This window comes from Eleutherodactylus coqui, chromosome 1 (genome assembly GCF_035609145.1).
Source record: "Eleutherodactylus coqui strain aEleCoq1 chromosome 1, aEleCoq1.hap1, whole genome shotgun sequence".
NCBI lineage: Eukaryota > Metazoa > Chordata > Amphibia > Anura > Eleutherodactylidae > Eleutherodactylus > Eleutherodactylus coqui.
In genome coordinates, this window is record NC_089837.1 from 269491088 (window position 1) to 269508306 (window position 17219).

Sequence of the window (17219 nt, forward strand, 5' to 3'; positions counted from 1 at the left end):
CCATATGTGTGATTCTTAAGGCTGGGTTCTCACAGAGTGTATTTCCAGCCTTAGGGGGTGAGCATTACAGTCTCCAGACTGTGTGGGAGCCAGGTACTTTACAGCTCTTATTTTTTTGTGTGTCATTTTGATTCAATAGGGGGTGTCTGCTTTTTTGCTGAAGAGTCTAAAGTACAAGAAATAAAAAATGTTGCTACCGTATATTTTTACCCCTAGACATGAGCGCAAAAAGAAAGCTATTCCGTTGAGTACAAGAAAGGAATCGTAGAAGATTCTTGGGGCAAAAACCTTCCTGCTTTGGCCCGAAGATTTTACAAGAAATGGAGTGTCAAGAAATTCAGCAGGAGATTCCGGGTTCAGATGTTTATGATGATGTGCCAGAAAATGATGACATGACTGTCTGAGTAATTTTTGCTTTGTTTTCAGTTTGTCTAGCTATATTGGTTTGTCGTGACAACTACGGTACTGTGCAGTATATACGGCAATGTTTGTTTTTTTTGTTAAACAATAAATGTGAATTCTTCATTGAAAAATAAGACACCCCCTGAAAATAAGACGTAGCGCATATTTGGGAGCAAAAATTAATATAAGACGCGTCTTATTTTCGGGGAAACAAGGTATGCCTAAAAACACCTTCTCCGTGCTGGGGTTTAGGCTGGACTTTATCCATCCTAAAAACTGTAGTAGGTTGAGCACCGTTGCCAGATTTTCTGCTAGTTCTCTGGACTCTGCTATAATTAAGATGTCGTCCAGGTAGGGGACTATCAGAATCGACCTCTGCCTCAGGTAGGCTGCAACCTCCGCCATGATTTTCGTGAAGATGCGGGGTGCTGGGGAGTTTCCAAAGGGCAGGCATCTGAATTGGAGATGTCTTGTCCTCTTGCCCATCTCTAGCGCGAACCTTAGGTACTTTCGTGAGTCCTTGTGGATTGGTACATGAAAATAGGCGTCCTTCAGGTCGATCGATGCCATGTAGGCTCCCTTGGGGATCAACCTTACTGCTGAAGTGATTGATTCCATCCTGAACTATTGGTATTTGACGAAAATGTTCAGGGGTTTTAGATTTATTATCATGCGTGAGCCTCCGCACGTTTTTTTTTATTAGGAAGAGTCTGGAGTAATGCCCCCAGGTCTCTTCTCTCTGTGGCACGAAGGACACTGCTTTTAGACATTGAAGGTCCCGCACCGCCTGCTGGAGCGGGTGTAGTTGCTGCGCTGGACCTCTGGTGGTAATGTATCTTTTCCGGCGGAAGGACACCAGCTTGATTCAGTATTCCTGCTGCAGGATCTCCGGGATCCTGCAAATTGAGGCCCATCGATCCGAGAAGCTCTGCAGCCTCGCCCCCTCTGGGATTGCGTCAGGGCTTCTGCTTGGCTGGATCCCCCTGGTGAGGGTTGAAGAGGAAGTTCCTCCCTCTGGCCCCTTGGGGGTAACTCCAGCGGCCAGTCTTGTCTTTGCCCCTATACGGTTCCGGCTGTTGTGCTGGGGCCCGGAAGAAGGTCTTCCCTTTACGCTGTTTCTTTTCCGGGAATCCTTTCTTTTTATCTGATGCCTTTTCTAGGATCTTGTCCAGATCCGGACCAAAGAGGAACTGGCCGTGAAAAGGGAGCGAGCATAATTTATTTTTTGATGCCAGGTCACCCGACCATGACTTCAGCTACAGGACTCTTCTGGCAGAGTTGGTTAGGGCTGTTTTTGCTGAGAGTGTCACCAACTCCGCTGCTGCGTCCACCAAAAAATTGGTGGCCATTTTTAGTATAGGGGGGGGAATCTTTAATTTGTTCCCTCAGTGTTTTGTTCGAGATATGCAGCTCCAGTTGCTCTAGCCATACCCCCAGGGTTCTAGCAACACACATGGCTGTGACCCCTGGTCTGAGCGTACTGGCAGCTACCTCCCAGGATCTTCTTAATAGGCCCTCCGTCTTCTGATCTATTGGGTCTCTCAGCTGTGTGGCGTCTTCAAAGGGTAAGGTTGTCCCCTTAGCCACCGGGACATCCACTTTGGGTATTTTTTCCCAATCCACGCATACCTCCTCGTAAAACGGATAGCGCCTCTTAACCCCCCTAGAAGAGAAGGACCCCGTGTCAGGTTTCTTCCACTCCTTGTGTATCATCTTGGATATAGTGTTGTGGACTGGGAAGGTATGCTTCCGTCTCTCCCCTAATACCCCAAAGACCTCGCCTTGTATGGTGTGGGGTTCCCTGGGTTCTTCCATCTTTAGCGTGGCTCTAACGGATTTGATAAGTTTCGTTAGGTCTTCTCTGTGGAAGAGGTACTTTTTGTAGTCTTCTGAGGACTCCTCGAGCACCAGCTCTTCTGGTTCTGATCCCGAACTCTCTTCAGAGTCGGAGTGCACCTCGGGGCTATACGCCTTTCTTCAGCGTTTCGCCCCCGATGCCCCCTTTGGTGGCGTTTTGGGAGTCGTCAGGGCTGACCATACACCCTCTCGGACAAGCTTCCTGACGTCCAAGGAATCCCCCCGATTCCTCCTTGACTAGCTTGGCAATGCATGTTTTGCATAATAACCTCACATCTGAAGCCAGCAGTCTTGCGCCGCATTCTGCACACTTTTGCTTTGGTTCTGGGAGGGGCATCCCTTTTATCCCCCTGGCAGATAAACAAAATTTTTGCGTGTAAGGATGCAAGTCACAAATAACATACACGAATAAGCATGCCTTGTTTTGCCCCACTGGCTACTTACGGTTCCAGCTGCAGCTGAACATTCCGCAACCTCTGGTGCTGGAGCACTCATCGCTTGTTACTGGTGCTGCAGACACTCTTGGGGCAGTAAGCCAATACTCACTGAATGGCCTTTACTTGCTCTGCGCCATCTTCTCCCAGGCTTCTTTTTAATTTGGCACCTTTAATTTTAAGCCCCGCCCCCTCCGAGCGCCGGCCGAGCTTGCCGCGATGACGTCATCGCGTTAGTCACATGGCGCCCCTCTCCACGCTCGTTAAGGAGAAGCAGGAAGCGCCGCGCACGGTCCTAAGCCGGCGCTGAGGAGAGCTGGAGCCCCGCTTTGAACCCATGGGCCGCTGCGGGAGAAACCTGGCTCAGGGGAACCACCCCGTGGCGTCCCGGGAGTCGCTCTGCAGGAAGGGAGGACAGGCTGAACCACTGCCCTCCGATCCGCTGGTAAGTTCTTCAGGCTGGCGTCTCCACCAGCCCCTCTGTGATCCTACCTTCTGGCAGGACAGGAAAACACTGAGGGGAGGACGGGGGGGATTTTAACCTCTCGGTGTGTTCCTGTCCTATCAGGAGGCAGCGATCTAAGGTGGTGCTGTCGTGGAGACGACCTGGGAAATACAATTATTGCTGCTAAAGGTTATTCGGCAAGCCACCGATTCCTCGGTGTACTTAATTTTTCACAATGCTCCTGCACTTGGTTTAGGTTTGTTAAATAGTGACAGCGCAAGTTGTCATTTGTTGATTGTCTAAAGGTTGAGTTTACCAAGTTAATACCAGACTGGCTGCCTGCACACTGGTGGAAATCCCGCGGCGGGATTAAGCACTATAGTAACACTATAACACTAAGCACTATAGTAACCCCCAGGCTGCAGCGCTGGGACAAATCTATGCAAACGCTGCAGCCTCTGTGCTCTGTCCCACCCAGCATTTCAGCCAGCGTGCTACGTTCCCGGCCACCCGCCCACCACCTGTCAGTTACGTCCTGGCAGCTGCATCAGTGCTCCGTGACAGCCGCTCCCGGGTAACCACAGTGAGTTAGGTTTGGGCTCCCTGCTGCTGACGGAATGCAGTGGTTCAACAATGTGGGGGTTTACGCCTTCTGGGCCGCCAGGGAAGGCACTTAGTGCTGGGGGTGAATGGCTGCAGCATCGCTTCTCTACTCATCTTTTGTGCCCTTGCAGGACCTGCTGACCAACATCCTGTGCAGCCAATCAGGTACAGGGAGCGTCACCTCCTGTCAATCTTGGCTCCTGCAGTAATTCCTGGTGGTGTCAAGACAATACCTAGATCGTGTACAACAATGTGCCAGAATGCACCTACAAGTACACTCAGAATTATCTGTAAAACATTAAACACAACCACTTCATACAGCAGTGTCCTTAGAAATAAGTGTTGAAAGCAATACTGCAGCTGCAATGTAACCAATATTGCTATTTTGTAAAACAGAAAGAGGTACACACTTACCAAAGCATTCCTATGAACAGTTTGCTCTCATGCTGCTTGAGGCAGAAAAAACCTCCTAACTAATTTGTCTTCACTATCTACCCAGGCAAAAGGGCTTCAGCATGGTGATTACGATAAGCACCATGCTTCACTGTTCAGTTCTGACAAACTTATTCAAATTGGCCCTTAGAACTGGGTATTCTAGTTCAGTCATTGAAGTAAATAGCTGCCAGAATATTTGGATCAAAATCCTGCCAATTCCTTTTTAATTCTTGCAGCATTTTATTTTGCTGTAGAGAAAGTAAAAATGTGTGAACAGAGCCTGAAGCATTTACTTCATAACACTACACATCATTAAAGACACTACAGCCAAAATGTATGAGAAAACTTTATTGTTATGACAACTTAGTATAGGCGCTGTGGTTTGCCCATGGTACTCTTGATATACAGAGCTCTCACATTCTGCCAATTCTTTTTCAACAGCGATACTAAGAAGTTAATTGCCAGGTGGATGTTGTAGACAAGTTCCTCTTCAGTCATCTTCACATGACCAACTGCAACAGCCAGACACAGAACCTAAGGAGAATATATCCAAGTGAGTCTTTCAGAGTTTTTGGGTGGTACCAGGCTACATAATGGATCGTTAAAACACTTTGTTAGACATACTCTATTGGTGCATAAGAGTGGATGGGGTGAGGGGGGAATCATCAATAACTGCCTGCTTGTTTACTCTAAGGGCTGACTCATGTGCGCATATGTTGGCCTGCATATTATGCACATATTTTGTGTGTAATACAAGATGCTAAAAGGCCATTGATTTCTACTGAGCCAGTCACTGGGTTGATTGCAATTGCATAGTAAGGGCTTGTTCACATGAGCATACTTGTGCAGCATATTATGCATGCAGTTTTTGCTTGTGTAATAGTGAAAACAAATATCAATGTGTTCATTTTTCACACAATGTGCAATTGCATGAAAAACAACAAAACAGCATGACCTATTTTGTTGCATATTAGCTTCCTGCATATTCAGTGTATTTGTGCACCATTTAAATATCAAAGCCAGTCCCCTTTTTTGCTTGTGCAAATACATAATGTATTTCTGCATATGTGCTCCAGGAATGCTCAAAAAACATGGGCATCAGCGATTTATTTGGTTGTGCAAATTCACAGCACATTTTTATGACCGAAATGCACTTATGCCGGTATGGGTGGCACTAGGGCTCATCCATAGTAACAGCGACTCCCATAGCCAGGCAGCACCTCTCTAGCCTTTCCATTCACCCTGCCTGCAGTTCCAGTCTCACCTCAACACGTCTGATGAAGACTCTGCACTGTGCGACATGCAGGCATGACGAGTAGAAATCCTTTAATGGGGTTTACTAGGCAGCAACCACCAGGATACATCAGGGTCAGAGCAGAAGCGGCAAGACCAGTATTTGTAATTGCAAGCGTAGCCCTCATTAAAATCAGTAGGAGCTGGTCTTGTAATTGCAAAATTCTCTGTTTATGTGAAGGTAGGTTATATAACCCGCAGCACAGGTTTCAATCAGTGCTTCTTAAATTGGAAAGTGAACTGTCTAAAACACACCATCATGCAGAGCTGCTATGCTGCAATACATGTATGCATTCAACACCCCCCCCCCCCCCCAGCAGCCAATGGCCCACAATCTTGCCAGAGGGGTGATTTTGGACGCATGCAGTTGGAGACCTGCAAACCCTGCTTCAAAGTTGCAGCTTGGGCCTCCTGACATTTAGTTTAAAAACACACTGGGACTCTTATTAAAGGGGTTGTCCCGCGCCGAAACGGTTTTTTTTTTTTTTCCAACCCCCCCCCCGTTCGGCGCGAGACAACCCCGATGCAGGGACCCAAAGAAAAATCCGCACAGCGCTTACCTGAATCCCCGCGCTCCGGTGACTTCTTACTTACCGGCTGAAGATGGCCGCCGGCATCTTCTCCCTCGGTGGACCGCAGGGCTTCTGTGCGGTCCATTGCCGATTCCAGCCTCCTGATTGGTTGGAATCGGCACGTGACGGGGCAGAGCTACACGGAGCCCCATTGAGATAAGAAGAAGACCCGGACTGCGCAAGCGCGGCTAATTTGGCCATTAGACGGCGAAAATTAGTCGGCTCCATGGAAACGAGGACGCTAGCAACGGAGCAGGTAAGTGAAAAACTTCTTATAACTTCTGTATGGCTCATAATTAATGCACAATGTACATTACAAAGTGCATTAATATGGCCATACAGAAGTGTATACCCCCCACTTGCTGCCGCGGGACAACCCCTTTAAGCCTTTAAAAAAATAATCAGCTGCCCTGAAGCCAGGGGCTAATAAAATACAGCACTTATGGTCATTGAAGGGGTGTTCAAGGACTATTGTTGACCTGTCTGCAACTCACAATCTCCACCAATCAGCTGGCTAAAAAGGCAGCAGTTGAGTGTGTGCTCTCTTCTCAGGCATATGACATCACATACATTATTCATGTGTTGAGCAGCTCAGTCCCATTCAAGCAAAGACTAATGCTTATATGGCATAGATATTTAATGGTGAAGATGTGACCGCTCGACTCCCTCACCAATGGGGGTACTCGTTTGCTGGACTCCTGACACATTCATGAAATATATGGATATGCCATAACAGTTTAAGAGAAGCCATTTAAAAAAGCAATGAACTTTTTTAAAATAAGGTTCGTAGCAGTTGGATATTTTTTATGATCTCTGGCAATGATCTTTAAAACAAAAAGATTGGACAGCACTGCACTTGATGAAATTTACCTCATTAAGAGCTGTGATAAAACCCCATAACGTTCCCTATGCATAATGCAGACCAAAAGGTGCACAGCATAACACAGGGAACCATGTTAAAAGTAATAATGCCATTAACAGTGACATTCCTTTTAATGCGGGAAACGTACTGCATGAAACGTTATGCAATGTGCAAATTGCATAACAATTGTATGTTACAAGAAATTTTAGTGCTTGAACTACAAGCTCTACCCTGAAAATAAGCCCTAGCTGCAGGAGAAAAAAAAAGTATACATCCCCTTAGATGGTGTCTGGGGCTCTGCTGCAGCTTCTTCCTGGTCCCCAGGGCACTGTTCATCTTTTCTGGCTGGGGATTTAAAAATTCCCACCTCCTGTAAGTGCTGGCTGTGATTGGCTGACGCGTAGCCATTCAGAGCCCGCGCTTGACGAATGGCTGTGATTGGCTGATGCTTAGCCAATCAGAGGCAGGGATTTTTAAATCCCCACCCAGAAGAGATGAAGAATAGTGTCAGGAAAAAGATGCAGCAGAGCCAACAGCGCTTCTAATGTGATGTATACTTTTATTTTTTCCTGCAGCTAGGGCTTAGGTTATGGCTTTGACAATAGGATTTCCTACCGTCAAAAAAATGGATGTAGCTCCGCCCATGACGTGTGTCGGTTCCAGCCTCCTGATTGGCTGGAATCGGCACGTGACGGGGGCGGGGCTATGTGATGACGCGTACAAGGGGGCGGAGCCAAAACGCTGATGCTGCCGAGCGGAGCCGAAGGGAGAAGACCGCACAGCGCAAGCGCGTCTAAAAAAGCAAGAAGACACCAAAATTAGACGGAACCATGGCGACGGGGACGCTAGCAACGGAGCAGGTAAGTGAATAACTTCTGTATGGCTCATATTTAATGCACGATGTATATTACAAAGTGCATTAATATGGCCATACAGAAGTGTATAACCCCACTTGATTTCGCGAGACAACCCCTTTAAGGATGATGCAGAATCTTAAGCATTCACAATAACCAATCAAGAAAGCCTACCAGCAAACCTAACTCACCTTTTTCATCTGGAACTTGATTGTGGACTTCACTTCATCAACTTTTGCCACCATGTTCTCATTGTGTGTTAGCAAGGAAGGAAATTTTCCAGCCTTGTTTAAGCCAGGTCCCAAGATACGAGGAATCTGCTTGATCAAGGATTCAGAGGCTAAAAATGCATCAAACTTCTTAGCTGCAAAAAAAAAAAGTTCTCAAATATGAAGCTAGCAATATAAAAACTATTAGGGCTCATGTCCACGGGCAAAATGAGATTTAAAATCCGCAGCGGATCTCCCGCGCGCGGATCCGCACCCCATAGGGATGCATTGACCACCCGCGGGTAGATAAATACCCGCGGATCGTCAATAAAAGTGATTTTAAAAAAAATGGAGCATGAAAAAATCTGGACCATGCTCCATTTTCATGCGGGTCTCCCGCGGGCTTCTATTGAAGCCTATGGAAGCCGTCCGGATCCGCGGGAGACCTAAAATAGGAATTTAAAGCATTTACTCACCCGCAGCGGGCCGCGAAGCTCTGCTCTTCCTCACGGCCGCATCTCCCTTGCTTCGGCTCGGCGGATGTGCCCGGCGCATGCGCGCGGCACGTCGACGACGTGCCGCCGGCGTCAGGAATTCATCCGTCGGCCGAAAATGAAGATCCGGCCGTGAGGAAGAGCAGAGCTTCGCCGCCCGCTACGGATAGGTAAATGCTTTTAAATTGCTATTTTCAGCGCTCATGTCCGCGGGGCAGGAGGGACCCGCTGCAGATTCTACATGTAGAATCTGCAGCGGATCTGATTTTCCCCGTGGACATGAGGCCTTAGGGGTCATCCAGCTTTAACATTTTCAATGCTTGTAAAACGTGGTGATGGCAAAATCCATTGAGGAGTTTAAGAGGGGACTAGACATCTTTCTTGAGCGGAAGGATATTACAGGATATAGACATTAAGTGACCAGCGGGTTTGTAGTTCCGGGTCTTATATTTAGGTAGGAACTATCAAAGGTTGATCCCGGGATTATTCTGACTGCCATTACAGAGTCAGAAAAGAATTTTTCCCCAAATGGGTGAATTGGCTTCTGACTCTTGGAGTTTTTGCCTTCCGCTGGATCAACTAGGGGATGAAACAGGCTGAACTAAATGGACACTTTCTTCATTCAGCCTAACATACTATGCTACATGAAGTGTTAGTACTTTAAGGATTCCTTTATCTTCAGATAAAACCAATATGTGCCCCAAGAGGAAGCACTGGCTTCATAGGTGTAGATTTACAAAAAAAAATGCACATACCCAACTTTTTTACCAGCTTCTTGTTCTTATTTAACTTCTTTAGGGCTTCTATGTCCATGTGAGGCAAGTCCACTGCTTTGGCCTCATCACAGTGCTGTTGATCTCCCAAAACACAAACTGAAAATTTGGGTCTTGGTGTAGACTTTAGCCTTAAGTTACAATGTGAAAAAGTTAGATAAGTCATAAGTCTAAAGAAGGTCTTTAAAAACTGGATTTGTCAAAAAAGGTCATGAGTAATCATTTCCAGAATCCCTGAACTGGGATCTGCACATTTTGTATGGCGCTGCTACTTTCACTTCTAGTTATGAGATCTTTACATCTCTAAAGTGCCCTTAATAGTGCTAACACCCCGACCTAACTAACATTGTGTTAGAGTACCATTTAAGGAGACATGTCATTACAAAAAGAAAGCATCCTCACCCGTCTTCAGCCCCCAAGACACAGCTTAGCAGCTCCCACGGTCGAAGCCCAAACACCCTGCGAAAGTTAGGTGACCGCTGAGGCTAGAGGATGCATCCAAGAGTTCAGTAAGTCATGATGCAGCCTCTGACTGGCCACAGCGGTTACCTAACTTCTGGCAGATGACCATGCCGGGTCCTGGGACAGGGCCGTGGGAGGCGCTCAGCTGTGTCCTGGGAGCCAAAGACAGGTGAAAATACTGTCTTTGCTTTAGCCCATACCCAGTTGGTAAATTTGTTTTTATAGTGACTACCCCATTAAATCAGCTAGAACAAGGCAATTGCTAATTATGAGACTAAGGCACACAATTTTTAGATGTAATAAGGTAATTGCATGTCAGAAGTATTTAAAAAGTGGTAGTACTAGTAGAAAATGTGATGCAAGACCACTTCTAGGAACAAACCTTGCATAATACCGCAGTATTATTCGGTGGGTGTTGGGACAACAGACCACACCTCCCCTCATATTTTAAGACCCAGGGTGGGGGTCCGTCCAGAACCTTATAGTCAAGGTAACTGAACTACCCATATAATTTGCCAGTGATCCACCTCCAATAGAAAAACCAAGTAGGAGGGAAATGCAAGGCAAAAGCTGGGTGAGAATAGGAGTGTCCAAACCTGACTGTTCCAGAAAACCGCTTGTCCTTTTGAGGGTCATAGTTTTTGAGGCTGACTTGGAGCTCCACAGTTTGCAGAAACCTGAGAAGGTATAGAAAAAAGCATGATAGTAAATCTTATGCGAAAATGAACCCCATTCTTTTAAACAGGGTGATATGCCTCATCTTTTCGCCTATCGTTTTCAATGGGACAGTAGAACACCACATGGTGTGTGAAGCGAGGTTTCCCATTGGAAACAATGAGAAACACTTGCTGATACTTTAACGCAGCTGAAAGCAGCACCAGTGGATAGCTACTTTACTGAAGTGATGGGAGGAGTTTGTTTGAAAAACTCCTCGCATCAGCGTCAAAACACAAGCAGGCAAGCGAGATATTGGTCCGAATTTTTCAGACAGCTATAATGCTCACCTGTGTGTAGGTAGCCCAACAGCTTTACTGTACGTCTGACTTTTAAGATCACCGACTCTCCACCCCCCACCAAAAGAAGAGTATTGCATAACCTATGTGGGCTGAATTAGAAAATACAAGTGCAATTGCATCTTTTTGGGGTTTCTTTTTACAGCTAGTATGGTGGGTAAAAAAGACTATTTTGTGAATCTGCAGGATATCGCAGCTTGTGGACGGGGTTTTCAAAGTCTCGTACACTTTGTTGCTACTGTAAGTGCAGTGGAATTTACATGCGGAGGGTATTTACACAGCAATTCCGCTCCATGTGAACCCCTTTCTTAGAGGATTTAAACTAACAATTGTCTGACCACTTATACAACCGGGGCCAAATTTTTTGAGACTGACAGATTGCAGAATTCTTGAAAAGCAAGGCTCAACATTGTAATTATTGAATATTTGTTTAAACTTGATGTACTTTTTAATAAAATATTTTAACACCTTATAAAAAGCTTATTATTGTACTTCAGTATGCCATAGAAACAGCTTTAACAAAAAAGTCTAAAACCACTGAAGCAGCAAAAACATTTTGAAAACCAAAATTTGTACCAGTCTCAAAACTTTTGGCCATAACTGTATAATATACTGCAATATTGCAGTATATTGTATTAAGTAGCAGTTGAATTTAGTTTAACAGACTGAATTACATGAGCACATGTCACACCTGAGAGCCTTAAAAAGGCCCTAGGTTGTCATAACCGGTTGGTCACCTCGCTGAGGTGGCAATTGTGTATTAAAAGGGTCCCCCCACCTCAGCCAGCTACGCAAGACACCAGTCAATACTGGATCATGGTGTTTAAACAGCTGAATAGCCACAATAGGAGCCACTTCCAATTGTGGCAGTTGCAGTCAGCAGTATTAAACAGCTGTCAGCTACCAGGTATGGAGCACTGCTATCTGATGTCCACAGATCACCTGCCAAAACATTCTTTTGGAAGTAGCATTACATTCCTGTACAGATCAGGACAACACCCTGCCAAACCAAAAAAAAACAGCATACTGCTCACTAATACCTGCCAAATTCTATGTAAAACAAAAAGTTTACACTGGGCAGAAAAGCCCTATTCTCCAGAAAATTCTGGACAGTGAACAGACCAAATACCAACTTACTTTCTCTTCTTCCGTTTTGCTCCACCCAGTACTTCCCTCACTCCTTCATAGAGCGTGTCACGAGAAACTTTGCTACTACAATTTTAAAAAGAAAAAAAAAAAGCCAGCCAGTAAAACATTTGTCATTAGAATTTTAATTAGCCATTTGAGCCTCTACACAGCCCCTTAAATCTGGAGGTCAGTCATAGTTTCAGATTTTATAATGAAATATTCCATTAATTACAAGTCCCAATGTTGAACCAGCAATTACCAAGTACTTTACAGCTACACATAAGGCAGTGTCCACAAACCAGAGGAAACAGCAGCAGCATAGCTGCTTCAATATGCAAATCCCACCTCAAAGGCCCATTTACACACAGATAAACTTTTAAGAGATTGAAAGATCAGTGATCGTTTTGCATAAAGTACTAATAGGCACTAATTACTATTAGTACCTTATCAGCATGCAAATGAGCTTCTGGAAGCTGCTGCAGAACTCAGCAGGTCTGAGCTCTGTAATTAGCTCTATTGTTCAGCAAGTGGCTGCTAAGAGAAAACAATGTAATCTCTAGCCACCCTCCACCCCCATGGAGAATTCAGAACCATTGACAGAAGACACAGCTGGCAGCCCTGGTCCTGTTGTCAGGGCTGACAAGCTGAGAGAATGCAATCAGCTGTTATCAGCTCTCCCCAGTCAGAACACAGCTTGTGGTCCTGCTTATCAGCTGTTCTGCCAAATGAGTTTTCAAGCAGAACTGAAACCGGTCGTTTGGCAGAAAACTGAAAGACTGGCACATTTAAACAATGATTATTGTGCGAAAAATGGCTTTTGAGCAATGATTGTTGTGTCTAAATGGCCCTTTACTGGGGATCAGGGTTGTACCATTAGTAGCTGAGCAGCCCTACTTTAGGCTATAAACACTGCAAATGTTATAATGTATTGTTTTAAAGGAAAGGTTGACCTTAACGCCATATGATGTAAGGTTATGTCATGGCAGCAAGCTGCGACTGATAGTTGGCCCCCCGCTGCAACAAAGGGGGTGCATAAAGACAGCGAACCCCACTGTCAACGCCTTACATGCCACGGTCTAAGGGCTCACAAAGGGAGCACGGTACCTCTGTGACGTCATCAGACCCACGCAATGTAATCGCAGAGGGCCGATGGGTTGTCATGGCAACAGGCATCCTGCTTTGCCATTGCCCATGATTGCTAATACAAGCGATATGGCATTGCAGAATGGTAGTCCTGCAATGCTTTATCATAGCAGCTACGGCTCAGGTCCCCTATAGGGATATAAAAAGTGTAAAGAAAAGTTAACTGGTATAAAAAAAGAAAATTGAAAAAATTAAAATACTGCATATTTACTATTGTCTTATCTGCAATGACTCATACAGCAAATTTTACACTTTATTCTGCACGGCAAAAAGTGTAAAAAAAAACTAAAAAACTGAGGCAAAATGCTTGTTTGTTTTACCTGCCAAAAAACACAATAAAAGTGTTTGAAAAAAGCAGGATCACAAAATGGTACCCATGAAAACTACAGCTTGTCACGCAAAAAAAACAAGCTCTCAGAGAGCTCCATCCATTGGAAAAATAAAAAGAAGATATAGGACTCTGAATTCAGCAAAAAATTCCCAAAAGAGGATTCTAAAACATTTAGAAAAGCTTGAACAGTCTGAATAAAAAAAAAGCACACACAGAAAGGGAGGAATTGAGCTAAGCAGCAGCACATGTGAAAAAGACTTGGGTATACTAATAGATCAGACTGAACATGAGTCAACAATGTGATACAGCAGCAAAAGACAAAATTCTAGAATGTTATTAAGAGATGTATAGAGTCTAGATCATGTGAGGTAATTATCCCCCTCTACTCTTCCTTAGGCCTCCTTCCCACGAACGGATTTACGCCGCGTAAATTTGCGGCAAAAATCCGCTGCATTGCCCCCTGCTATTAGGTTCTATTGAACCTAATAGCACAATGCTCACGATGCGGAATTCCACCGCGGAATTCCGCACCGTGAAATGTCCCGTCCTCACCCGCAGCATGCTCTATTTGCCGCGGGTGTACACGCTGACGGCTTCCATTGCAGTCAATGGAAGCCGTCCGTTCACGCTATCTCCCGCTGTAACACAGCGGAAGATAGCGTGAAAACGCTTTCCCGCCTACCGCGTCATATGACGCAGCCGGCGCGTCACGTGACATGGCCGGCCGCGTCATGTGACGCGGTGGGCGTGTCACGACGCGACGGCGGTGGGCGGGGAAGCGTCTTCACGCTATCTTCCGCTGGTAAGTATGGGGTCTCTGGGGGGCGCCGTGACGGGCTTCACTGCGAAATATTCCGCGACGGAGCCCGTCACGCTCGTGTGAAGCCGGCCTTAGTCAGACCTCATCTGGAATACTGTGTCCAGTTCTGGACACCCCGATTTAAAAAAGACAAACTGGAGCAAGTTCAGAGAAGATGTGACAAAGTGTAGGGTCATTTTTAGGGGTTTTCCCCCCCTGTAAGTGCATTACTTTGGTCACATTTTTATGGACAATTCCAAATATGTTTGTTTTTTGTTATAAATATGGCAAAAGGGGTTGGGTGTTCTTGTTTATCTTTTTTTCTATTCTTTTATCCTGTTGTATTTGGCTTTCGGGCTTAACACCCATCGTTTTTTTCTATGTCTTTTGATTAGCAACAGCTGATAAAGGTAAAATAAAGTTTCTAGCCAAATATCTGCCAGGAGGAATGCATATAAATACATAGATGATGGTTTATCTGTACTTATGCAATGTGATGTACTATCGAGATGGGCACCTGCGGTGCCAGCTGCCCGTTTGCTAATTGTGATTGCTAAATAAAAGTTCCTTTAAAAAAAAATATATAGCAAGAGGGTTTTTTTAACCAATTTCTCCAGATACTACAACTTATAAACAGATTTACAATTTACAATTAGGGGACACAAACTTAGAATGGTTTCTGCAATATGTTGTAATACCAAAGTATTACATTATACTGCGATCTAATAGGCAATCTGCAATGGCAGCCCTGGCTGCCATCGCAACCGCACAGCACTTTAAGGCCCGATGTCCACTTGCACGCACGGATTCCACAGCAGAATACAGCCGTGCCCGGGGACATGGACAGAGAAAGACATCCAGATCCAGCGCGGGTCTCCTCTGTGACGGACGGATCTTCTTTCTTCAACAAACCAGATGCATCTAGACGCATGTGCTGTACAAATTTTTTTTTTTTTTAAACCTCTTGTTTTCCACGGCATATCCACAGTGACAGCTGTGGCATGGATTGGATGCCTTCCACTGACTTCAAAGAAAGCTGCCCCATGGGATCCGCAGAAAGGGAGTATGCTGCAATTTCCTCCCGCATGGGGGGGGGGGGGGGGGGGGGGGAATTGATTACACCTGCATCCTTTAAATTGTTTTGCGGATGCTAATGCATCCCTATGGGCGTCTTGATTTGCATATTTCCAGCGCAGGTTCCACAAATTAAATTCACCCATGGACATTGGGCCTAATTGGGGCATTTAGAGAGCTAACCTCTCCAATAAGCGGTGGCACTGATCAGAGCTAAAGCAGACAAGTGATGGCTGTAACCTGCATTGCATAGAGCAAGATTAACCTCCAACCACCCTCTATACAAACACCAAACTTATCCTGGAACATTAAGGCCCAATGTCGACAGACTGATTTGATTTGCGGAACCTGTGGAAATTTGCAAATCAAGCCGTCCATAAGGATACATCCACAAAACAATTTAAAGCATGCGGATGTAATTTTTCCCCCCGGCTTGCATATGCAGGAAGAAGTCACAGCATGCTTTATTTTTCTGCAGATCCTGCAGGGACGGCTTCAATCCAAGTCAATAGAAAGGGTCCAATCCGCAGCACAGCCACACTTGTCACTGTAGATGTGCTGCGGATCCACAGGAAAGCAGACTAAAAAATAAATTTCACTGCGCATACGTCCAGACACATCGGCTGTGCTGAAGACAATACTGCCAGTCGGCATGGAGGAGACCTGCGCCAGATCTGGACAGGCAAGAAAAAAAAAAAAAAAAAAAAAGTCTTTCTGCCCATGTCTGTGCGATTCTGTGGACATGAGGCCAAAGGGTTAATATGCCCTTTTCCTGGTTATCCCAAGAAAACAATAAAATCTATATATCCATATATCAGCATCCACAAAAGCACAGAATTCAAATATCAGTTATAATCCCACACAGCCAACACTGTATCCAAGAAAAAACAGTTGGCTATGACAAAATGGTAGTTTAGAGGTCACAAAAAAGCCCAGCAGCATACAAGCTTTAACGATTCTTTTGTAAAGTTCTACTAAATGTAAAACCTTTGGACTGGCGATCGCCATAGTTGTACTGACTCAGAATAAGGTTATCCGAACACAGCAACATCGCGCGGCCACGTGGTTACCCCTGCCAAGAATTCTCATAGTTCGGCACTGAGCACATGCAGCAAACCTACGGGCACCAGCCGCCAGCTACAGGAGATCGTGCAGGCCCGTACACCACTGGAGCCGGCGACCACTCACAGGCCTAGCGAGTCCACAAAACGTGTGCTGCTTCTAATTCTGTCACGCGACTGAGATCTTCGGTGACGTAGCTTCTTCCCCAGTACATTTACGCTGCTGGCGGGGAACAGCCGCCACTCTAGACCGCAGATGCTGGAGGATTGTACTGCTCCACTACATACCTCATTATCAACACCAAAAAGCTTCAGCGATGAGAAAGGGCGAACACTTCCGGGAGAGCGCTTAAGAAGCACGTAATCTCGCGATGTTTGTATGCCGCCATCTTTGTGGAGTCCGAGATTAAAGCCTAAATTAAAGTACCCAATGATTCTGTTTATAGAAACTCTAGTCCGTGTGTAAAATGGGCTCGCGTTGAAATCTGTGAGAGTCGTGGCAGCAGTTACAAGCGCCGGCCGCATATATCTATATTCCACAACATTTCTGCTCAATTCAACCTAAACAACCAATCACTGTGAATCAGCCAACCCAAACAACCAATCAGGTTGTGAATCGAGCAGAAGTGCTGTGGAATATACATATATGTGCGCCGGCCACTACACAGAGGTCGGCGTGGAGACTCCCACTGCTGCATTTGCAGTGCTGACAGCATGCACCGTTCAGCTGATCGGTCGGGGTCCCAGCGATGAACCCCAGCTGATCAACTATTGATGACCTATACTGAGGATAGGTTATCAATAGTATTTCCCTGGAAAACCCCTTTTCCCTTTATTTGTACAGTATTAGCCCCAACCGTGGGATGGATGTGCTTTCTTGCCAGAAAACTTAGATTAAACCTTTAAAGGGGTTGTCCCGCGAAACAAAGTAGGTCTATACACTTCTGTATGGCCATATTAATGCACTTTGTAATG

General features: G+C 45.5%; 1 protein-coding gene across 1 annotated transcript; it reads right to left on the bottom strand.

Annotated features, from left to right (window-relative positions):
• Positions 1–4509: 4509 nt before the first annotated feature.
• On the bottom strand, positions 4510–16649 carry RPL10A (ribosomal protein L10a). The gene is made up of 6 exons (XM_066608753.1): positions 16533–16649; positions 11846–11920; positions 10292–10372; positions 9216–9364; positions 7949–8121; positions 4510–4710 (listed from the first exon to the last, which is right to left on the bottom strand). The coding sequence occupies exons 1-6, from the start codon at positions 16535–16537 to the stop codon at positions 4540–4542; spliced, it is 654 nt and encodes a 217-aa protein (XP_066464850.1). The 5' UTR covers positions 16538–16649; the 3' UTR covers positions 4510–4539.
• Between the last annotated feature and the right edge of the window lie 570 nt (positions 16650–17219).

Bases quoted from the DNA above. Each gene is read 5' to 3' on its own strand.
- RPL10A (XM_066608753.1), bottom strand. The intron at 9,365-10,291 runs GTTTGGACACTC...TTGTAACTTAAG, and splicing joins CGGTTTTCTGGAACAGTCAG to GCTAAAGTCTACACCAAGAC. The intron at 8,122-9,215 runs GTATGTGCATTT...TTTTTTTTGCAG, and splicing joins GAAGCTGGTAAAAAAGTTGG to CTAAGAAGTTTGATGCATTT.